Source organism: Nestor notabilis, unplaced genomic scaffold (assembly GCF_000696875.1).
Source record: "Nestor notabilis isolate BGI_N333 unplaced genomic scaffold, ASM69687v1 scaffold6692, whole genome shotgun sequence".
NCBI classification, from domain to species: domain Eukaryota; kingdom Metazoa; phylum Chordata; class Aves; order Psittaciformes; family Psittacidae; genus Nestor; species Nestor notabilis.
In genome coordinates, this window is record NW_009918728.1 from 1 (window position 1) to 24,212 (window position 24,212).

The 24,212-nt window shown below is 42.5% G+C and overlaps 2 protein-coding genes across 2 annotated transcripts in view; one reads left to right on the top strand and one right to left on the bottom strand.

The window, feature by feature from the left end:
* Positions 1-8: 8 nt before the first annotated feature.
* Positions 9-20,480, top strand: REC114 (REC114 meiotic recombination protein; the record flags this gene model as incomplete). The annotated part of the gene is made up of 7 exons (XM_010009873.1): positions 9-104; positions 536-625; positions 12,000-12,083; positions 13,548-13,557; positions 15,767-15,972; positions 17,773-17,841; positions 20,319-20,480. Coding segments are annotated over 7 exons (717 nt in total), but the record flags the coding sequence as incomplete, so codon positions are not given.
* A 123-nt stretch (positions 20,481-20,603) lies between these two features.
* The window catches only part of NPTN (neuroplastin), a gene marked incomplete at its 5' end in the record, with an annotated part of 31,947 nt that continues 28,338 nt past the window's right edge, over positions 20,604-24,212 (bottom strand). Inside the window, 3 exons of the mRNA XM_010009875.1 lie at positions 20,604-21,699; positions 22,090-22,163; positions 22,907-22,928. Of these exons, the coding sequence (XP_010008177.1) occupies positions 22,103-22,163; positions 22,907-22,928 (83 nt within the window). The remainder of the gene's footprint in view (positions 21,700-22,089; positions 22,164-22,906; positions 22,929-24,212) is intronic.

A 24,212-nucleotide genomic window follows, 5' to 3' on the forward strand; every position in this document is an offset into this window, starting at 1 on the left:
CCTCCCTCCTCGGCAGCGCCACAACGTGGCCCTTGAAGCGCTACGGCCGCTTCCTGCCCACGACGGACCGCGAGGATGAAGGGCAAAACGCCTCCTCTTGGAAGGTGACAAGTGGCGTGGGGGAGGCTGGCAGTGTGTGATGCAGTGGGGTCTGTTACTGTGTGACAAGCAGTGATAAGTGAGGTATACTTCTGTGAGTCCAGAGCTAATGCAGGCAGTGGAGTTACTTCATGAATTACTCATGTGAACGCCTCAATGATACAATAGTGTTTCACTAGTTTTTATTCCTTCAGCAGGGATCTGCGGTAGTAAAAACTATAGATCAAGTTGGAAGAGCTCAGGTGGTTGTTTAAAATAGTTAAATCTGTACATAGGGTGAGTAAAAAAATCTTAAATGTGCCTCCAATCTGTGGCACAAGGTGCATTGGTGAGAGGTAAATTAGAGCCTTTGAAACCTTTCATTTTGCACTAGAAATGGAAAGAGGAGATTCTGTGCTTACCAGGCTAGAGTTTTGTTTTGTCTCTCTTTTTAAAGGTTTTTGAATCAAATGAAGAATCAGGCCATCTTATCCTTACCGTGGTTGTATCTGGCCATTTCTTTGTTTCCCAAGGGCGAACGGTCCTGGTAAGTTTCGCATGTATAAAAGCCATTTCTCCTTTCATGGTAGCATCAGCATTAACTTAATTTCCCTTCTCAGCCTCATGTTCTCTCCTATGTCAGTTTCATGTTGCTTATGGTAATTCTTGTGGGCTGCTTGGCTGCTTTCTCTCTGTGTTTATCAGAATAATACCAAATGCATTGTTTCATACTGAGGAACAGGGTTTCTTCTGGGGCTCTAAAAAATCTGCATTAAGATGTAATACTGAGTGCTGCTGATTTTGAAAGATATGTGGTTTTTTCATGATTCTGCCTAAGAAAACAGAGAAAATACACTGTTAAGAAACAGATTAAAAAGATAACTAAAATTTCCTGTAAGATTTGCTATATGATCTGAATAATTTCTTGCTAATGGGTTTGGTTTAGTATTTTTGGTTTGACAATTTGGTTTCTCGAAGGATATGGTTTTTTCTATGTTGGGCAATATGATCTAACATACAACTGGCATCCATGAAGACAAAATAACAACTCCAGAGTCGTGTCAACTGATTTTTCTGTACTTACTTAAGCATGGCTAAACTGTGAAGGTTTCACAATGACACCAAAGAGCTTAAAAGAAACATTCTTCTAGAAGGAGTTGGTTTGATCTTTGTGACAGAGAAAGCCTGTGCTGGAGAGTGGAATCAAGTGTGTTCAGTGCATATCACAAATATTCAATGATGGTAACAAGTAGGAATTGGCTGATAAATATTAGAAAGCTGGTCCAAACTGGTGGAAGGCACTATTAAGATAACAAAGACTTGTTTTTTAATACAGAATGTATAAGAAAGTATGCTGTAGCTTTAAATATATATAAGCTTATAAATCAATTTTTACTTTGCTTTTTAAAAGGTCTCAAACTTACAAAAATTTGTTTTAAGTATAGAGGGAGAACCAAGAATACACTCGATTGATTTTGGCCTGTGGCTGTTAAGAACGTTGAATAGATAACAAATGAGCCAGTGGAGAGCTGTCAGTCCGGGTACCCCTCATACAAGGCATAGTATTTGGCTCACATATTTAGTGAGGACAAGTTAGAATGTTCTTGGACAAGGTAAAAATGGAAGCTGGAAAGTATTTTAGCAGTTCTGTTGAGGGAGTAATTAACAATCCAGAAAGTTAAAAGAAATGCAACTGAAATGAGACTTGCTGCCATTTCTTACCAAATACTGCTTGGAACCAGTTGGTGCAGAATGCATCTCTCCTGGAGCTGGTCCAGGAGAGGTGCATTATCCCCATCACACAGCTGTAACTGTTTAGTAACTAGTAGACTTACATTACATGTCCTTGAAATAACCACATGCAAGCTAACTGAAAGTAAGTTTTAATAACTAAAGAACAAAAAAGGCACCAACAAAAGCTTTAGCCCTTCAAAGACTACACCTGGCAAAGGCTGAATCTGGCAAGTGACAATGGGCAGATAAAAGCATACTGTCATAAGGGATGAGTGCAGGAAGTACAAGAAAACCTTTACAGACTTGGCTAAGAAAAGCACTTTTTGCAGCTCTTGGGTTTAGTGGCTAGTGAATCTTTCTGGCAGCTGCCTTGCTTGAAATGCCAGATGAGGAATTTCTGAGATCTACCAGATCTGTTTTAGCTTCTAAGAGACACTCATATATTGCAGTAACCATCACAGGCTAAGAATAATGCAGAACAGAGGTGGAACAGATGTACTTGGTAAATGAGACTGAAATAGAATAGTGAGTTTAAAAGAAAACAAAAAAAAGAAAGTTTTCTTTGTTGGTTTTCTTTTTAAAACATTTATTTTAACAATGTTTCTATACTAACCTTAAGGCCAACACCAACAACGCTTTACTGAGTGTATGATCAAAGTGTCGTGGTTCAAGCCCAGCCGGCAACTTGGAACCACGCAGTAGCTCGCTCACTGCCCCCACCTCTTCCTTTCTCCCCCCGCTCCCGGAGGGATGGGGAGGATAATCAGAGGAATGTAACTCCCACGGGTTGAGATAATAGCACTCCAGTAACTAAGGTGTAACACAAACCACTACTGCTACCAATAATAATGATAAGAGGAATAACAAGGGGAGAGGACACAACCGCTCACCACCCGCCGACCGATACCCAGCCCGACCCGAGCAGCGATCTGGGCCTCACGGGTGACTCCCCCCAGTTTCTATACTGGGCATGACGTGCTGTGGTATGGAATACCCCTTTGGCCAGTTTGGGTCAGGTGTCCTGTCTCTGCTTCCTCCCGGCTCCCCCTCCTCCCCGCCACAGCATGAGACTGAGAAAGTCCTTGGTCACAGTAAACATTACTGAGCAACAACTAAAACCATCGGTGTTATCAGCGTTGTTCCCAGGCTGAAAGTCAAAACCACAGCCCTGCACCAGCTACTAAGGAGGAGAAAAAATGACTGCTGTAGCTGAACCCAGGACACAAAGTTACACAAAACTGGTTTCATAAGCATTTTAAAACCTGACCGTCAACTCCTTTGGTTGCACTCACATGTAATTGTGAGCATGCTGTAGATGTGTTCTGTGCATACAAAACTACACTGGTGTGAAATGCACTGGTACAATATGCCCCATGCCTGTGTATTTCTCGGAGACTGGAGCAGTTCCAGTCCTCCCACTGTTCCTCTTAAGCATCCCTGACTCACTGAAAAACCTAGCAAATACCCACCCTGTTAGTTCTGAACCTGGGCAGGCATCTTTAGAACTGTGTCAGGTTTCCAGTTTCCAAGGGATTTGGTCCAGCACATCTGCTTAGCTTGTTCCTTCAGCATATATCTTCCCAGAAATGTGTCCATTTTCCCAACACTACTCAAGTCTGATACACAGTGATAAAATTCTTCTTCCTGGGATAATCCCAATCTACAGGTATCTTTGAAGAATGGTCTGTGGAATCTCTTTGGTAAAGCAGCCAGTGTAATCAAACAGAAGGATGATTGTGGTGATGCATCTCCGCATTCTCTGGGCTGCTCTATAATCTCAGGAATTCCCATTAGGCCTTGGCCTTTGTGTAATGAGTTTGGTGGGGAAGCATTCCTTGACCATACTGGGCACTTTTGCATGGCTAAGGAAAGAGGCACTGATTGTATCAGGGATTCCTGTTCCCTGGCTAAGGTGGGAAGTGAGAAGGGGACAATCGGTTATCCCTAACAGCCTTGGAACACTCCTTCCCTGGGCTGAAGTCCCCCACACTTAATTATTAACAGGTACTTTCATATGTATTTATGTATGTGTTTGTATGTGTGTATAGATGGTTACAGCAATTATAGTATATTCTATTGACTCACTTCATAAGATCCTTAAACCTTCAAACTGCTGCTAAATGAAAAACATGTAAAAGTTCCCTCCATGGTGAACTGGTACATCTGTAACCCTTCAGATGTAAGCCTTTGACCAAGTCTGAGACTAAGACTGTGTCCACAGCACCTAGGCTCAGTCAGTTGTTTAGAAAGCAGGGCTAGACCTCTGAACCTTGTGACTCAATGAAGGGTCTCCTTTACCCTTTGCTGCCTTGGTCTCTGTATTGATTGTTTTTAGTTTGGTTTTACCTTGATTTTCCTTTGCATACTTCATCCATGTAATAACTAATAGGATGAATGTTGCCATTGAATTAAGTCATGCCTTTATAAATCATATTAAAACTGCTCTTGGCTAATACCTTTGATGGTTATTCTTTGAACAACCCTAAACCACTCATTTCATGACTGTTATGCCCAGGGACTGCACTGAAAAGCCAGCACAAGCCATGATGCTGTTGGCCAGCAGCTGAGAACAGCTCCCAGTTGACTCAAAGCAGCTAGAACTGTGCAGACCACTGATGAAATGTTACAGACTCCTCATTGAGATGCTGAATAACAGAAAGGTTGCAATATTGAGCTGTCTGTGTTATTGCTGTAAGAATAATCAGACTGTAGAAATGGTTAATCCACTGGTTTTTATCTCCCTCTAGCCTCCATCTGTCAGTTGTCAGAAACCTGTCACAATATTGAAACAGGCTTTGAACGACTAAGTACATATAGTTCTTTGGAATCTGTCACACACCAAATCCTCTCGCTGGGGTCTGTTCTAATGGACATTTTGTCACAGAGGATAATGCACAAGTTTCTGCTCCAGAGGGAATGTTATCAATTTGACAGAATGCTGCAGTTGTTGGAATGATTCAGCTTGTGGGTTTATTGTGTATCCTAATTTCTACTTGCTGGCCTAGGCTACTCCTATTTGTTGCCAAAGTGTTCTCCAACATGTACATGCTGCCTCCCCTTGAAATTCCTTCAGAACTGTTTCTTGCTATGTAGTAGCTGCATCCTTTAAGTTGTTCATGTCTAGTCTTTTGATCTATCTCCTAATTCCCACTTTTCAGACCTTTTGATGTACTACAGGCTCCTAGTTTTGAGAGAACTGGATAACAATTAACTTTGTACCTTGTACCTCTGCATAGGAACACAGTGAGGTACAAGGACAGGGACACCACTTCCTTCTCAACCTGAACAGCTATACTGTATTTTTGTAAAATTTCCATGGATCAATAATAAAGGAATATTTTTCCCCTCTAACAGTAACCCAGAATGAACTGAACTGCTGGCTAAATTCAAGAATTCATTCTGTGGTGAATGTTCCTATTTTATTAGTTTTTTTACTGCACCAGCAATGGTAGAGAAGGAACCCCCTCCCCAACAATTCCAACGTGAGCCATCCTAAGTAAGAGTTCTTAAAAGGAAGTTTTTATCCAGCATCCAACCAAAAAAAAAATTATCAGTTGGATGCTTTTAGACTGGGTAATACTGTAGCATGACATAGATTTTTATCTCTTCTGGTTTAAAATTGGCAAGGAATGTAGTAAAATCAGTGCATCAGTAAATGCAGACTATCTTGGTTGGTACCTTCTGTTTTCTTTAGGCAGATGAAAGCCAGAGTGCATTTGTTCCTCAGTGGTGTGTGCATCTTACTCAAGCCAAGAGGAACCTTTTCAGCTGTCAGGAAGCTCTGCATTATGCTGATAGTATCACGGGTGGATGCTTTTTAAGAAGTCCAGAAAAAGTGAAATCAGTCACCTACTGAAATTGTGAACTTCAGACTTCAGCAGTTTTGTATTTCAGTTAGAACTTTCCTTTGTTCATTCTTCTGCAGTGAGCAGTGATGTTAACTGGACTAATGCTTGCCTGGACTTGGTGCTGAGCAGCTTCATAGTCAACACGCTAGTGTAGCTCCCAAGGTTTGCTCTCTTAGTGAGCAACTACCTTTTTATTTTGATCAAGGCATCTTCTGTTGCATTGTTTAGTGGTTCTTTCACCAAACCTTTTTCATGTCAAGTGATGATTTATGAAACACTAAAATACATAAACTATTTCCTGTAACATACTCTCCTGTCAGTGTGATAACCAGAGGAGATGATAGCTTTTGTGCAAGTTAGTTACTTAGTGAGTCCTCCTCTTTGGTGTCTGCCTTTTATTTATGTACAGCATTCACTACAACACCATTTGCACAAAACTGACATGAAAGAGTTGTGTGGAAATGGAAAACTTTGTTTCACTGATGATTAACATGATCCATTTTAGGAAAAATATTCCATTGTTCCTAACTTTTCTGTCATAGATGTATTTATGTATTCTTAGTCCTTTTTATCTTCTTAAAGCAAGAATGTGAAGAAACATTTCCCTTAAGGAATGGTGGCTCTGTAGAGTCAAGTGAGACTATGACTCTTCTATGATCCTATAAATCCATTATAAAATAGAAATATTTAATATTCCTGTTATTTCTATTTCTAAAATAGAAATAGAAAAATAGTCACATATCCTAAGAACTGATTTTTCTTTTTAGCACATACAGAAGACTCCAGAATTATTTTCATAAGCAATAAAATAGTAGAACACTTACTGAATTCCCTTCTAGCAGTCTTTATACTAATAGAAGCTGGAATAACTGTTTTCTTGCCCAAAACAATGCTGCAATGTATGTCCTGGATCTCAGGACTTCTAAACAACATAGGTTAGTAAAAATACCTTGTGCTGTGTACACTGGTCCATGGTGAGGAGTCATAGGTTTGGAGAATGCTCCAGAACTGGTCACTGAAGTACTTCCATGCTCCTAGAACAAATAACTGTGGACATGGTCAATGTTGCCACCAGCTGCTCAAAGAAAACATGTTTAGTATAATGGGCAAACTTCTGGGGAATGGGAATGTGTTCAAGACCACTGCAAATGTTCTTTCATGATGCTACCAGAGACATACTTGAAACTGTCCTCATGAGGAAACAACTGCTTTCCTTTAAAAATACAATCTACTTGTGTGCTCAAGCAAATGGAACAAAGATCCCTGATGTGTAATGCAAATGAGAGGGTGTTGTGATTTGTTTGTCGCGGGGGCGGTTTAAACAAAGTTCTTAATTTGAAATTTAACCGTATAACATATTTTTAGGGGCTGTTTTGGCTGCAGTGTTGCCTCTTTTCTGGTAGAAAAATCTCATTCTTGCATACTGTTGATGGAATTTTACAGGAATATTTCCACAGCATCTCTGTAGATTTGTGGCAATAGTCTCAAGATACATCATGTTCTGTTTACCACAACTCTTACTTCTTCCCTCCTTTGCATCAGTACATCATGAGAATTCTATTTTGGTGGTTTATTGAATGCCATTAATCCTGGTGCTGGAATTCTTCATACCCTGCAAATTAAGCAAATTGCAATTGTGAAGAGGACTTATTTAATAGGATCAAATTAATCCAGAGTAATTGATTTGTGACCTGATCTTTTAAAGTGTAGACTAAATGTCCTTCATGCCCTCCTGGTCCCCTCATGACTTCTAATAAGCTAACAGTGCTCTGGATACAGTAGATTTCAGCTCATTAATTAGGCAGGCATGCAGCAGATGTTGTGATGTTCTCAGTGCTCTCTTTGCAGTGCCTGAAACCTCATACACTAAATTCCTGAGCTGATATTCACAACAGGGCCTTGGGTAGAGGAAGGTCCTTGTGCAATAAAGGAGGACATATGACAGAAGACCAGGGAAGTGAGCAGATTGGTAATGCTGCTCAGTGGTTGTACACTGCAAAGCTAGAGAAAGGTTAGGCTTTGGTTGGTCCTATAGTTGGTGTGTGAAAGAGGAGAAGGAATCTTACTTTGAGTTATTCACTGCCACAGTTGTAGTTCAAAAAATTCAATCTTAGTTTCTTTATTTCAGTATGTGCTGTGGACATGATTGTTTTGGACAAGCTGAGTATCTTTCTGCCTTAGCTTCCCCATTTGTGTTTGATATAATGATGCATTCCTGTTGTAGATTTAGACTAGATACAAGGAAGTTCTTCCCTGTGAGGGTGCTGAGGCACTGTCACAGGGTGCCCAGAGAAGCTGTGGCTGCCCCATCCCTGGCAGTGTTCAAGGCCAGGTTGGACACAGGGGCTTGGAGCAACCTCCTCTAGTGGAAGGTGTCCCTGCCCGTGGCAGAGGGTTGGAACTGGATGAGCTTTAAGGTCCCTTCCAACAGAAACCAGTCTGGGATTCTGTGCATTCTGTGCATTGGTGATTGGCAGCAGTAAAGAGTTTTAAAGGGTCCTGATCTTTACTTTTCTCTTGCCCAGTTCTTCTGAACCCAACTATTAAGAAATGTTTCTAGAGTAGTGACAGCCATTAATGACAAGTATTTACCCTAAGTATAATATTGATCTAAGGAAACGTATATTTTATATCAGGAATTAACTTCTAACTTTAAGATGGAATTAAGTTTTTATTCTACAGTCCTTAATGAAAGGAAGAATTTTCAATGTTTTTATAGAATAAGAAGTATTTACTTTTAAAAGTGCAAAATGACGACTCATTCTCTGTTGGGAAGGCAAGGAGTTAAATACTAGTATTTTTGAGATACATAGAAGAATTTGAATTATAACCTATGTGTCAAGTTTCAAGCATGCACAGTTGCTCTTATTATAACAACCTACTAATAACTAAATCCCTATCAGAGAGGTCACCATCAAAACTCTTACTTGTAACCATGCTTTCCAGTTTTGCTGAAGCTTTCTGAAAGCACCTCAGGTTTGCTTTCTCTTTAGTGTTCCGTGTAACACTTGAAGATAATTTCCAAACTTTTTCACACTGTCTGCTCTCACATCCTTATTTTTATTGTCTCTTGACAGTTTCCTCAACTACAGTGTTTCTGTTCCACTGCAGATGTGTATCAGACATATTAACCACACTGTGTAGATACCTGGAAATAATATATCCTGTTCTTTTGCTGCCAAATTAGTCACTTCTAAGAACGAGTAAGGTGTTATTCAGTATAAATGTTAATAATAGTACCTAGACTAGTAGAGATCCAAAACATTGATGTTTGTAACTTAAATGACACTTAAAACCTAGACAGCAAAGAGGGTTTCTGAAAGCATTTCTCACTGTACCTTGGTATGGTGAGCAGGCCCATGGTGCAAAGCTCCGGATGGGACAGTGGGATCTGGACAGGGCCTCTCTCCATCTGGGGAAAGCAGCAGGTCATTTCAGCCATCCCTACTTGTTTCATGCAGTGTTGCAGGTGGGTGCTCAGAGAGCAGAGGATCCCACCCTTCCCTAGCAAAGTGCTTTCCTCAAATTCCTTCTAACACCCTGCAGACACTGTGAGGGGTACCAAGCTAGTTTTGCCCCCTAGTTGTGCTTTGGGAGCTTTGAGAAATGAATGGATTAAGGAGGTGTCACAAGTGCCTCTCTGGAAACAGAGCACAGCCTTTGGAAGTAGAGGACCACTTTGTTTTCTAGGGAATTGTGTGTCATGGTGCTTCCAAGCCTGAAGCAGAAATATGCAAGCGGGCTCTTGCCTGAGGCCTTCAGCTTTTCTCTTCTGCAGTCTTGCTTCAGATAGCAGACAGGACCACTCTGTCAGCTGTGCACTGGGGTGCTTAGTAATACGTCCAATAAAATTCCTTTGATCTCATGCTGAACTCATCTTTTCTTGCACATGCCTATTCCCAGTCTGAGGGATACCCAGGTGACTCCTTAATCCATGAGATTATACACTGTATGTATTACATTCATTGTGAACTGGGAACTCTTGACAATGAAATTCTATTTGCATTGCATGAGCTCGTTAAGTAGCAGCCAAACTGGTGAATGTGTCTCTTTGTGTGTGGCACCTGGGGTTTGTCTTTTTTAATACTGGTTGTAATTTAAGGGCAGAGTATGTAACATTTGCAGCAAGCAGAAAGTTCTTCCTAAACTATTGCTTATGCATAGTTCAGTTTCATTTGGAAACATCAGTCTCATGAATGAGTGAATCCAAACTGATTGAAGGAAGGCAGCAAAGCTGAGCTGGTACACAACTAATATCTTAAATATAGATATTAATTCTTACTTAAGGTAGGGTTTGTCTAAAGGCCTTGCAATCTAGCAGGAGATGGAGACTCTGCTCCTGGGTTCCTGTGTCCTTCAGCACCACAGGGTTTCTAGATGATACAGTAACAAAAATATTCACAAATAACACACAGCACCTCCCAGCAGAATCACAGGCCTCAGCACCCAGCAGCTCTTGCAATTCTGAAATGTACAAGCAGAACAAAAGTATCTCCTGGTTAATGCTGGACTAGCTGGCTGGCAGGCTAGAGCAGCAGCAGTGCCTTCCCTGCCTCATGTATGGTAGGATTGCATCTTGCCTGCTTCCAAAAGATTTGGGAAAGGTCTTGTTTTGGTTCCTGCTTCAGCTTAATTCCTCTCAGAGTCCTTCCTCTGAGAAACTTAGATTTTTATCAGAGATGTAGGAAACTGTTTTCCTTTAATACAGTGTTCTTACAAGTATGATCCTGGAGAATGAGTATGTACATCAGTGAACATTAATGGTGAATAACATTTAGAAAAGCCCTGCCATTTCTCTCTTCAAATTGGAAACATTTGATGTCTTCTGTTCCTGGCCACTTCCAGGCTGCCTTTTGGCCTGTGTTCCTGATCAATCTCACACTGCCATCTGTCTTTGCTCATGGCAATGCTGCTGAGCAAAGCAACTCGTCATGTAAAGCAGCTCTGGATGCTGCCTGCCCAAGAACAGTGCCACAGCTGCTGTGTTCTCTGTATTTCTGTCAGCCTGGTGGAGCAGCAAACTGGAGGAATACTACTATTTCCTTTGCCAGTGCATACATCCAGAGCAGATGTAGAGCCAATTCATTACCTCTCGAAAGGCAGAAATGGACTGCAATCTCAATGTATTGCCATGCATTTGCCAGGATCTGCCCCACACTTAGCTCCTGGATGTTGGCAGCAATTCTTTCAGTTTCACACAAGGCAACAAGGGACAGTTTTGTTGTGTTCTTCTTTCTTGTTGCTCTGAATTCATTGACCTGTGAACCTCAGAACTTGCTGCCTTACCACTCTGGAGTCTGTTGTAGCTGGTGTCTGAGCAGCCTCTTGTCTGTGATCCGTCTTGCTTCTTTAGCAAAACATCAATCTTCAATGCTTTCTAGGCATTCCCTGTAGAATTTCAATTATCAATCTACACACAATTGCTGCATGAGACTACAAACCCAGTGTCAGCAGTGCCTGAAGTGAATTCTTGTACCAAAATAGAAAGGCAGATGGGTTCCCTGCCTGGACCTGTGGTAGATGAACTGTAACTTGCAAAAATACACTGCAGGCAGTCCAGGGTGGACATGGCTTCTGGTTCTTGACCCTCAGGACATGGCTTATGCAATAAGCCATGGTCATTGAAGGCATTAGAAGTTCAGATAAAACAAATAGGTGATTTCCTCCCTGCCCTTAAATTTGGGTTTTGCCCTCCCCTCCCCGACTTTGTTAACTAATGACCATGTGGCAGTCTGTGGAAGGTGCCTTGGGAGACACAGTCCATTGCCTTGCCATTTTTATCTGATGTTTTCAGCTTCCCAAGGTATTTTCACAGAGCACTGAGCAGTCCATCATGTTGGGAGAGACTGACAGTTACTGCAACTGGAGTATAAAGACATCTTCACCCAGTGATCAAAGCTGCTGCTTGTTTACCTGAATGCCATCTGGAGTAAATGCCTCTCTGGGCCGCAGCGAAAGCAACTGTGGGCCCATTCTCCAGGTTTGCCTGCCCTCTGCTGCCCTCTCGGGCAATTTCACGGGATGAGGAGGATTTCAAGCACTGTTGTGGCTGTTTTATTGTGCATTTCATGGAGACTTTCATCACATGCACAAATTTAAATGTAAATATATGGAAATTAGAACATAATTGACTTAACGTTGGAACTGGAGCTACAGATTCAGATTTGATCCCTTCTTTGTTTAAAGATGACATACTGGTAATTGTTTGACAGACACAGAAGCTGCATGGATGCAGGTGACTCATCTTCATTAGGGGTTAAATTCCATCCCATAACAAGTGTGGGCTTCCGAGTGGTGCATGTTTGCTCTGTGAGCAGTTTGTGTTCTGCTTTATTGCAGGAAGGTTTCTCATTGATCGATTCCCACAAGTGGCTAAAGATAGTCAGGAAAGCAGACTGCCTGCTCCTTCATGCGCAAGCCAAGGTAAGCACAATTGGGTTTAACATTTCTAATCACAGAATCACAGAATGATTTGGGTTGGAAAGGACCTTAAAATTGGGTTGGAACTAGATGATCGTAAGGTCTTTTCCAACCCTAACTATTCGGAGATTTTATGCCCCAGTCCCACCCCCCTGCCACGGGCAGGGACACCTTCCACTAGAGCAGGTTGCTCCAAGCCCCTGGGTCCAACCTGGCCTTGAACACTGCCAGGGATGGGGCAGCCACAGCTTCTCTGGGCACCCTGTGCCAGCGCCTCAGCACCCTCACAGGGAAGAGCTTCTGCCTAAGATCTAACCTGAACTTCCCCTGTTTCAGTTTGAACCCATCACCCATTGTCCTATTGCTACAGTTCCTGATGAAGAGTCCCTCTTAGCTAACACAGTTTTGAGTCACACTTTGCTTTGGCAAACAAAGTATCTAACCAAACAGTTATTCAGCCATTTATTGGCCCCTAACACTGGCACAGTACTGGCAGGCTGCTGCTTCAGGGCAATGAAGGGACCTGGGTTTCTGGTCTTCCCCTCAGATCTCAAGAAAAGCCTTTAAGTAATTAAATGGCACTTGGTTGTTACCAATCTGCTTATAAATCCCAGTTTTCCTGTTTCTTAGATGAACTCTGAGAAGTTTCATATTCATCTACACTGTGCACTGAAGCAATTTCACATGAGAAGAGTTCTGCCTTCTTCCATGGTAGTTTAAGAGGCTTTGTTGTTTCAGCAGAGACAGCTGCCTCCAGCTTAATTCTCTCTTCTTGACAAGAGAATTCATCTCTAAGCCAGAAACAGGAATTCTGGAACAAGATATTGAGCCCCTTGTTCAGTAGTTGCTAAGACTGGTTTTAACTCTTTGCCCCATTTCAGAGCTATTAGGGTATAAGAACAGCTCGATTGTCAGAGATGTTCTGGCATTCCCCTGACAGGATCTCAGGTACAGGCTGGGTTATTGTAATGGCAGAGAACAGCAATACCCAGAATAGCTGAAAACTGTGAGAATTCCTTTGAGTTGTATTTTGATCTTTTACCTGATTTCTTTTTTAAAGATGCCCAGAGATTTCTGTAGAGGATGTTACAAACCAAACAATACAGTTTGCAGAGGGGGGAATGCCTTGTGAATTGCAAGAAAAAAGCAGATGTGAGGCATAACAAACATTGTTTAAATGTAAAGAAGGACTCATCTCAGAATAAGCCTCATCTAACAGTGCCTGTAGGAACTTCATAAATACCTGAAACCATTTTAAATCCATGGGTTGTACTTGCCTGAGCCCAAACCACCTCTACCCTCTGATTTTTGTCAGATGCTTATAAAAGGTGGAGTATCACTGAAGTTGACTATTGAGCAGCTGCAGACATTAGCTCTTAGTTGCGTCTCCAGTGACAAGAACTAGTTCCCCAGCACAGCATTAAAGGATTCTGCTGCATCTCACAAGAAACAAAGAGAAATGAACAGCACAATCAGTGTGAGGCTGAAACAAAGCTCTGAGGGACAGTGCAAAAAGGATGGATATCAAGAGCCTTGGTTTTGTGCATCCCAGTGTTTACTTACCATAAATTCACACGGCAAACTGGATTTAGTGGCACTGCACTGGTCCTATCCTACAGTTCCTCTGCTTTGTATCCTGAATTGTAGCTGAAGTGATTTCTTAAATGACGTCTGTGCATATAACTTCTGTGCTGATCTTCAGCAATATGTTTCAGGAAGCAGCCACACCGTGTAAGGGGTTACATCCTATCCCTGCTAGACCTAAGTAAGGGAAGAATCAAAGCAGATTTAAGCAGAGGAAGACAAGGTTTCCAAAAACCAGTTCCTGTATCTGAGTGCACAGGGCAAATAAGGAGCATGGGCAACTAAATACGACTCCCTCATTCCTGATTCATCTTGTACCCCTTGCTTTTTGTAAGTCATTACTACTGCACTGGTAGTGAAGCTTACTCATTACTTAAGAAATGTGGGTTTAATAGGGCACTGTGGACTCTTAGCTAGCAGAAGGAGTTTCTAAACTCTCTTTGGAGAAGCTTAGTGTTGGTACACTTGAAGGAACAGATCTGTAGAGAAGATTTGTGTTGCAGAACAGCTGTGCTAGTGGAAGTTTTACTCAGTGGAGCACCCAACTGTGTAATTCCAAAGCCAAACAGAGATGCACCTTGTGTCTTACACTTGTCTTGTGTGGCTGCCACTGCCCTTTGTATAGCTCCATCTCTAATGACCTCTTACCTTATCTAAGTGACCTCTAGGTTCTTTAATTCTTCAGCTCTTGTATGGTGCAGGTGTGACTACCCAGTACTCTGTTCATGCTAAAACCTGACATCATCTTAGCTGAATTTGAGCATTCCCTCTCTTTCCATAAAGGAAAAATGTTTAATTTACAAAGTCTACTGGTGTTTATAAGCTGCAGTCTTAAGTATTTAATAGTCTTTATGGAAAAGCAGAGGACAACACAAACACCTCAGACTGAAAAGTGATTTGGGGATTGCAGGGCTAACTGAAACAAGCGTTCTGTGAAAGTCTCCAGAAGGAATTCAAATCAAGATGCAAGTTCCCTGTCATTTCAATGAGAATTCACCTCTTGGCATAGCCACACGCAGGGCTTAGTTATGTCAGTCTGACCCAGCTGACATCTCAATTAGAGGTAAGGTAACCCACGCACTGGTAAAATGAGTGCTCCAGTTAGTTTGACCTTTTTTGCTTTGAAAGGCACTGAGACAAGCTTTTATGCTTACAGTGCCCCGAAATCATTTTATGCCATACAAGCATCTTAAAATAACATGTATGGAAACATAAAGGCTGGCATCAAAAGCTGGCTTACCTGTGAGATGAAGCCTGTAGCATGAAAGATATGCTTGTATTCATGTCATCTAGCAGCATGTGTAGGCATTATAAACATGTTTGCATGTTGACACCTCAGAAGGATGAAGACTTGAATAAGCCAGGTCAGTCCAAGGAGAACTTGCTGCTTCTAGTACTTTACCTGTGTTTTACATTTGAAATCTCAAAATCAAACCAAAAGTCCCATTAACTCACTCCTTAAACACAAGCATTCAATACGTATCTGTCTTCAATCACTTCCATGTGCATAGGACAGGCTTATCATGCATGGACAGACTCTTCAGTCCTCCATTTTCAGTGCCATTTCCTGAACCTCATGTACCTAAAATTTATGGTACAGCATCAGAAGCTGTAACGGGGGTGGAGGGGTCAGAGCTACCTCTTATTTTTATTTTCCAGTATTATTTCCACTACTTGAAGTAATGCATTTGAGTGTCTTGTGCTCCCAGTCTACTATGTTAGTGTCTCTTCAAGGAACAGCAGCATTCAGGTGGAGTGCTAACCTGAATTTGGAAACTTCATTTCCCTGCTATACATGTAAAAACTCTTGTCATGGCAAGGTTTTCTCACGTGGCTATACCTTCAGTTAGTTGGGAAATGGCCTTACTCACCAGTTTGGGTTGGGTTTAATTGATTTTCAAACTGGGAATCATAGTCTGGTTTAGCTGCTGGGAATAATGAAGATAGAGCAGGGAAAACTTGTTTCTGTGTTTTAAAGTTGGTGCAGAGATCAAAACATGTATCACCTCCTTCCTAACTTTACCAAATAGGAATTTAGTTAAATGAAATAGTTTTGAGGGGATTCACAGTTCATTTCATTTCTCTTTGGTTTCAGAATGAAGGCCGCATGTTTCGTGTTCAGTTTGGTGGTGATTCACAGGAAGAGATGCTGGAAAACTGCTGGAGTTGTGTTCAGAAACTCACAGAGTATGTGTCAGTGCGAGGAACCGAGGAGCAAAGTCAGCAGCTCTACCCCAGCCTCAGTCAGCTGGCCTACGGTGACAGCCAAGTGAGGAACAGTGAACTATATGCACCACTACTACAGGTAGTAACCAACCAAGAACATACAGACACAAAAATAATCCACTATTAGTGTTAGATCTGTGACAAATCTGACTTCTGAGCAAAGTTTCTTGGCGACTGTGGGACCATCTCTATGAAACACGAGTTGGGAAACCCAAATATCCTGCAGGGAAACCTAGCTGGAGAGTTATTCAGGAGGTGAGCTGCTGAAGCTGGCCACCATCTTCCCATTTGCTTAGCCTACCTCAGAGAAGTTAACAATGCTCAAAAGTGGTTGAGCTCTTCAACCTTATTATAAGTTACCTCAGAGCATTATAGATCATCTCATTTTGGCTTCCAAGAGGTCACCAAAACCCAAAATCAATATACACAGTTCATATGATCACAGGAAGAGTATCAGGAAGCAGATGGGATGAGATTTATAGGTGGGGTAAAACCTTTGCTCTGGGGTTTGAACTTACATTTCATTAGGGAAACAAAGAGAACAAGTTATGCAGGGCTCAGGCAAACAGAGGAAATTAGTAGCTGTTAGAAGAAACAGCAGCAAACACTCCAGCCAAGTAACAGTTATTTGGGAATACCAATCCAGGGAATTGTCAATTCCCACTCAGGTTTGGTGGAAGACCAAGATGGTTTCTGCTGAGGTTAATAAATAGGGAACAGCAAAGGAGAGCTGAATAGTTACCAAATCCCCCACATCTACAATTCCATCAATGCAGATTCCAGCAAAGGCTACTGGGAACCTGGGACTCTCAGATACATTATACAAGGTACAGGATCAGAGTCATTAAGTAACCATGAACTGTGTTCTCCTTCTGGTGTTTGCCTACTCCTGGTTTGCAGTGTTTGTTACTGTAAATATGCAGTTGGAGAAATGTGAGCTTAACCTGACATATTTTAAAGCAATTTTGGGGTAGAAACTGAATGTTTCTGTTTTCCCAGACAAAGACTTAAGGTAAATGGGAAAGGCAAAAGACAGAGGGTGTTTCTGAGGGTGACTAACTCTTAACTATGTGCTCTCTTGGGTATCCAGAGGATCACATTTACCAGCTCTAAAAACATCCCTGCACTAACTTAGCCAGGAAAGCTCTTGGGTACAGGATAAAAATATCAGGACTGAGGCTGAGCCTGGAAAAAAGAATGTCAAAGCTTTCAGCTACATCATTTTCATGGTATAATTTAGGAAGGTCCTGCTCTACCAGGCACTAAAATCATATTTAGTAGGGAAAGTGTCAATTTGGCTCCCTCCATTTCCAGGAGTGCATGAGGGAGGCCTTCAACAGCTGATAGTGATGATATACTTTGTTCTTTAAGCAGATTACCTACACTTTGGGCTTTGCTCATTTCCTGGTAAGCTAAAGTAACGAATGGAAGGTACAGAAAGTATTTTGTAGTAGAAGCCCAGCAGTCATACTGTTGGCATGACTAACACTCTTCCTCCAGAGGTTAGACTGAAAACTTCTCTCAGAAAATAAAACTGACAGCTTCAAGCATCTTGTCAGTGCCATGGCCCATGGGAAGGAAAACAGCATGCTCCTGGTGAGTGTTCCTCCACAGCTGCTTGCAACTGACTTCCAGAAAGGAGTTTCAAATTGATCTTAGCTTAGACATGACAGGTTAACTGCAGGCCCATTACTTCACGTCTTTCATTTGTAAAGACTTCAGCAGATGTGCATTCAGGTTCCAGAACAAGATGCCTTTTACTGCAGAAGGTAGCTGAGCACATTCTCTTCCTGTTATCTCTAAAAATGGAACTACTTCTCTTCTTGCACATACCCACACTCTGCTTGGTAACAAGCCCTTATTTGCATTTGGTATTTTCCAGCCAGATGAGCCTCTCCCAGATTCCTGTGCAAGCCTTGGAGAAAGAAGATCTGTACCACAGCTTGCCCAGGTAGAGCAAAAATAATATATCTAACATTTACGTCCTGTAACTGAATCTCTTGGGCATGGAAAGAGCTTGAGTTATCTCACATTCTGTCAACATCAGCTTTCACTGAACATCAGGATGCCATCATCTACACCAACAAAACCCACAGGATCTCTTGTAATGATCTGGAGCTAGGAAATAAGCTGCAAACCCAGGTATTTCATGATGTAATTATGCCATTTGCCTAAGAACAAAGCACACACTGAGAGCAAACACCCAAGATGTCACATCCAAGTAAGTGGCTTTGTCACTCTTTTGACTGCAGAAATTACATCAGCAGTCATAGCTTAAATCTGAAAACATCAGTCATAGAATCCCTGACTCTTTTGGGTTGGAAGCAGCCTTAAAGCTCATCTCAATCTCCCCTCTGGCAGGTTCAAGCCATTCCCCTTGTCCTGTCCCTCCAGGCCCTTGTCCAAAGCCCCTCTCCAGGTTTCCTGGAGCCCCTTTAGGCACTGGAGTTGCTCTAAGGCTTCCAAGAGCCTTCTTTTCTCCCAGATCCCCCCATACCATTGACAGCCTCAGGGACAAATTCAGGGTTATGCTATAATCAAGAGTAAGTGGAAGTTACCTGTTGTTTCTTTTCTGTGAATTTGAGACAGCACAGAATTCGATGGCTGAGAAAACTCAACTCTTTTTAACCTGTTTTTGTGCAGTTGCTTCAATGCATCTTTTTTACCCTTCTTCCACATTCACAGCACAATCAGCTCAACATTTCTTCCCATCAGTAGTATAAGGGACAATTCCTGTGCTCTTATTACAAATCTGTCATCTCTTAAACCCCCCAAAAAAGCCTTTTATAAACACCTCTATTTTCAGAAGGCAGCTTGCTGTGCTCTCCTCTCAGCAGTGAGAGCTGTATTACATGCCCTGCTGTTCAATTCCCAGCAGCTTTGGTACTGTCCTTGTACAATGCAGCAAGAGTGCAGCACCAAGCCAGAGGGATCAAACAAGGCAGTTGGCCTTTAGCAGCTCTATTTTTCATCACCAGTCTCTGCTTTATGAGGCAATACTAGGGCTTGTAAACCACCACCACCATTACAAACAATTCAAGCTTATAACAACTGCTTTTCTGTGGTCCCTGTGTAAGACAAGACACGATACCCACTTCAAACAAAGCCTTCTGCCCAAGGCCTGTATTTACTGCACACATTTAGCCATCTCTCGCTTTATTCCCCAGCACAACATGACTCTTTGGTGTAGCAGCTTTACTACATCTTAATACAACTGTGCTTCAAGCACTGACCCACACAAACTTTGCCTAGGGCTGAACTTCTTCACAACAAACGCCTTTTCAGCTGGTGCTCTGGGATGTGCCGGAGTTCAAGGTCTCCATTCCCAGCACTTCAGGAAGGTGGCAGAAGCAGTGGCTTTAGAGCATTCTCCTTTATTTAAAAATACATCTCAACAATCTTTAAAGATCTTTTTCTCCATCAGAAGAACAATCCTGTGATGTGAACCAACAGTAAGGTAATATTTTTGCTACAGGGTTTTGTTTTCCTCCCCATCGTGCTCCAGCCACCAGTGGGCCTGGGCCACACACCAGTTGTCTTGTGCTGTTGTGGGTTCAAGCACCAGAAACCTGGCTCAACACATCAAAAAAAGAGGCCAAACTCAGCATGTGAAGTTATTAAAAGCCAGGCACAGACTAACCAGCATTGGGCATTTCCCCTGATACCAGAACCATTCACCTTGATCACTAACTCCCTCTGCACATCACACCCCATGGTGAAAGCAACACATCCATGATTGTCTTTGCTTCTGCTCTCCCAAGTGTCCAAAAAGCATCCGTGACTTAACGGCTTCAGTGCAGATGGGTAGAGAAAGCCAGAGGCTGAGTGGGGACGTCCTTTGCCCACCACTGAGGGAAAAACAGGAGGAGGTGGTTAAATCAGCATGAAAATGTTTTAATTCTTAAAAGCCCCCTAATCTACTTCTAAAAGCCACCAAAGCCAGGTTGGACACAGGGGCTTGGAGCAACCTGCTCTAGTGGAAGGTGTCCCTGCCCCTGGCAGGGGGTTGGTAACTAGATCAGCTTTAAGGTCTCTCCCAACCCAAACCAGTCTGAGATTCTTGCTAAACAAAGAGCTTTGCACTGCACACTTGGTTACCCACACACAATGCAAGTGGCAGCACATGTGCTTTGTACCAGATCCTTTTCTCTTACACACAGTGGATCTTCGTGAGGAAGCCCGGGGAACTGGGGAAGAAAATAACACAGAGAAAAAACCCTGTAGAGATAAAATTACATGGAGAAATCTGACCTGCTTGAAAGGATCCAAACAGCATAAATAACATGGCAGATGCATCTCTATTAAATACCAAAGGAAAACCTTGATGTAGCTGCACTTACCTTTACCTACATTTAACTGAACTACCTACCTTTAACTACACCTTTTCTGTCCTGGATTAGTACAACCCTTTGGCTTTTACTTCCCCAGAGTGTGCTGAACAAGAAGCTTGAGCTGCCCCCTTCACCCCAGCACCCGGCGTGGGGCACCCAGGAGCTGGGGCCCTTCATCCGCTTCTGCCTCCTGGATCAGCATTTCCCAGCTTTTGTGCAAGCCGTGGAGAAGGAACTACAAAAGCTTACAGAAGGTTGAGAAGTACCAGCTCGTGGCAGCTGGGATACAGGCTCTGGGATTCCCGACACAGGGATACACCGGTTACCTGGGATTAAAGGTTTGAATAAATCTCACACAGGGTTTTTGGGGGTGTTTTTTTTGGTCAGTGTTTTATTTTTAAAAACAGGTGAATCCACTTTTTATACATCATTGCACTTCAACAAATACACAGAACACAAGTTCATGCATCTACAGTTACGCACATCATGAGAACCCTGTTAGGTCTATTTCTACAATCTTTAAATCATGAGAAATTACAGTGTCAAACTGAAGAGTATAACTAGTTGCATAGAATATCACCATGCTGTAACATTTCATCATTTAAACAAAACCCCAAAAAAAAAATTATAAAAGTTTGCCTGAATCGAATGTACAAGAATATGTTGAACACATCAGTGCAAAAGGAGTTGAGAATTTACATGAGTTAACAAAAAAAAAAAACCATCACTTAAAAAGCAATCATATATATATATTTATAAACTGAAGGTTTTTGTTTTCCACTGCATTCCACCACCACGTCCAACCCTTCTGCCTTTGGAAGTCTGATCATAGGACACCCGAGACTCTCTCTATAGATTAAGCCCTTAAGATAATTTCAATTTATATTACTTCTCCAAGTACCAGCACACTAGAATTCTCTCATCTTTCAGACATACAGTAAGGAATGAAATATCAGCAGCTTAAAAATGAAACACGATTACTGGATTTTGGTTTTACCCCCTCCTCCCCCAAAATATAAATATATACTGTATATATCTTTTCAGTTTTGCTGTACTTTACAAAAAGTCTCACTAGATGGCAGCGGTGCGGTTCAGAGCCCGTTTGAACAGCTACAGGAAGTAAAAAATAGCGCATGCGGGACTCGCCGAACTACCTCTACCGGTTAAATGATCCAGGAGGGAAAAGAAAGAAAAACAGGGGAAAAAGAAAAAGAAGAAAAAAGCAACATTCACAGCACATCAAAGCCCAAAATAGTTTACACCTTCTACACTGAAGCGTTATTAAAATGTATCTGGCTAGGTGATCCTTGCAGAGAGGCTAAATAAGGCATGCTTTAGACAGTCATATCGTTGCTCACTTGAAAAGGAGAAAAATAAATGAAAATAAAATCAGACAGAACTGGAGTTCTAGAACCAAGAGTTCCAACCCTTAAATTTAGCAGGTCATATTGCCATCAGTCTCTCAGAAACTTAAAGCTCTAAAAAAGAAATGAGAAAAGGTGCTAGTCAATGCCCGGCAGCGGAGGGAACGGTTCAAACAGCGTGCAAACAGAGCGCTCAGTGAAGGTGAACTAGAGGCATCCCGACTGGATCGCTTCTGGATTTTAACACTGAGTGAGGAAGGGCTTGGGGTTTGTTTAATGAGCAATAGGAGGGATGATGCAGAGCCTGACAGCATGTGGGTTCTTAAACTGCCTGTGTGATTTGGGCTATCTTTGGAAAGCGGGGCGCAAAGGGCCAGCGCCATTCCCCAAGCAGCCCGCAGTGTTTTAGTGCGAGGAGGAGGTTCTGTTACACACCCCAAGCACTACAGAAAGAGGAGGGGGTTTAGCCTGCCCATTGCAGAGGTGCCCACAGGTCATACTTACATGATAAGCATTTTTAATTTGTGTTTCTCTGGCGTAAGTTTTTATCTTTGTGATTGTTTGTAGAATTGGTTTTCCTGGAGAAATAGCAACATAAAAAAAATGCACCAAAATCAAGCAGAAGCATAAGAAAAAATGTCTTTGTACTCAAGTCAAACAGCATTTCACCTTTCCTCCTAAGTGGCTAAAGACAGCAGGATGTTTAGGCTTTGTATCTTGCCACCTTCTCACCCAGCACAACTCACCTCACAAGGGCACTGCCAATAGTTCTCCCTTTTCTTTACTGCAACACTAACAACAACCCAAGGGGTCTATGACAGGCTGAGAGAGCTGGGCTGGTGCGGCCTGGAGAAGAGAAGGCTCCTGAAAGGGAGACCTTAGAGCAGCTCCAGTGCCTAAAGGGGCTCCAGGAAACCTGGAGAGGGGCTTTGGACAAGGGATGTAGGGACAGGACAAGGGCAATGGCTCAAACCTGCCAGAGGGGAGACTGAGATGAGCTCTTGGGCAGAAGCTCTTCCCTGTGAGGGTGCTGAGGCGCTGGCACAGGGTGCCCAGAGAAGCTGTGGCTGCCCCATCCCTGGCAGTGTTCAAGGCCAGGCTGGACACAGGGGCTTGGAGCAACCTGCTCTAGTGGAAGGTGTCCCTGCCCGGGGCAGGGGGCTGGAGCTGGACGAGCTTTAAGGTTCCTTCCAACCCAAACCAGGCTGGGATTCTATGACCAGTAATAACATCACACATAATATCAACCCCATATCATGTAAACTCCCCAAAACTCTCAGATTAAGCCAAGTAGTATTTTTTTTTCTGAAAACACACTTACATTGGCCCAGCTGGTTCATCATCTGCAACAAGAATTCCGATGTGATCCAGGGAAACACAAGGAAACGAAAGGGAAAAAACAAAAAGAGAGTCAGTCTTTGCACCGTGCACCGGCCAAGCCGCGAACAGCAAACCGATTTATCTACAGCGTTAAAGGCCATTCCACTTGGGAGTGCAAAGATTCATGGAGCTGCTTGTCTGGATTCAGGGTTTAATGGCAGGTATGTTGCCTCAATGGTTTTAGTTAACACTTGGGATGCTGGTCATGAAGAACTGCAACTGTAGCGGACAGATTGTTGCAATATGGTCAAGACTCATCTTGTCCCCAAGTTCCAGTGGTTCAATCTCATAAAAAAATAGATGAGAAGACAAACCAACGATTCAGTTGTAAAATCCTGCTGGTTGTTTGCTTGCTTTGATACTGCTTTAATATAGGTAGTATTTTTTATAAGCCATTCTTCAAGTGCTGATGGGTAATTACCGGTATATACCCTACAGGGTATACACACCACATGCTCGTTTTCCCCCGGATGATCCAACCTCTACATATTCCTCTTTCCTCAAGGTCTGATTAGATTGGAGCTTGTTAGGAGGAGGTTGGAGGTGTAATACTTGGTTCAAGTATCCAAATGCAGTCCGTGGGCAGCAGCAGGCATCCTGCGTGTGTCCGACAGGGCTCAACACGCTGGGAAGAGGCAGGGTCAGGGGTGTTGTAACACCTCCAGACACACCAGCTACGCAAGACACGGCCTTGTTCTGCTCGTGTCTTGTGGCAAAACTGTTCTCTTTAAAGAATTGGGAAGAACTCTGCCAATGAGTAATGTTTAACATTAGTGACCAATTGAACTTTGGTGTTTGAATTAGAAACCCCCTTGTTTTGCTCCCAAGCTGCAGTATGGAAGGCAGAAGTGCATTTAAACAGCAATACAAAAATCAATCCAAAAGGTTAATGTTCCTGTAGAGGTACTTTGGGGGGACCAATTGAGGACCCGCTGGCTTTGGCACTCAACAGTTGCCGTTCCCACCTCAGGCTGGAGGGATGTGTCACTGAAGCCTTTAAGAAACTCTCAGCAGGATTCCACAAGGGTGCTTAGTGCACATGAAGCAGGTATGGAAATTACAGTCTCAACAGTGTGGGCATCTGCATGAGCACACGCTAGGAGTAATGTCGGTCAAAGGGGACATTACTCCACCTGTACCTTCAAGGCAACGGATAGGCAAAGCCACCGCTAGCACAGACAGTGACCGGAACAGAAACAAAATACTTCAAAGAAAAGAAAGAACTAACCACAAACCAAGAGCTTTAC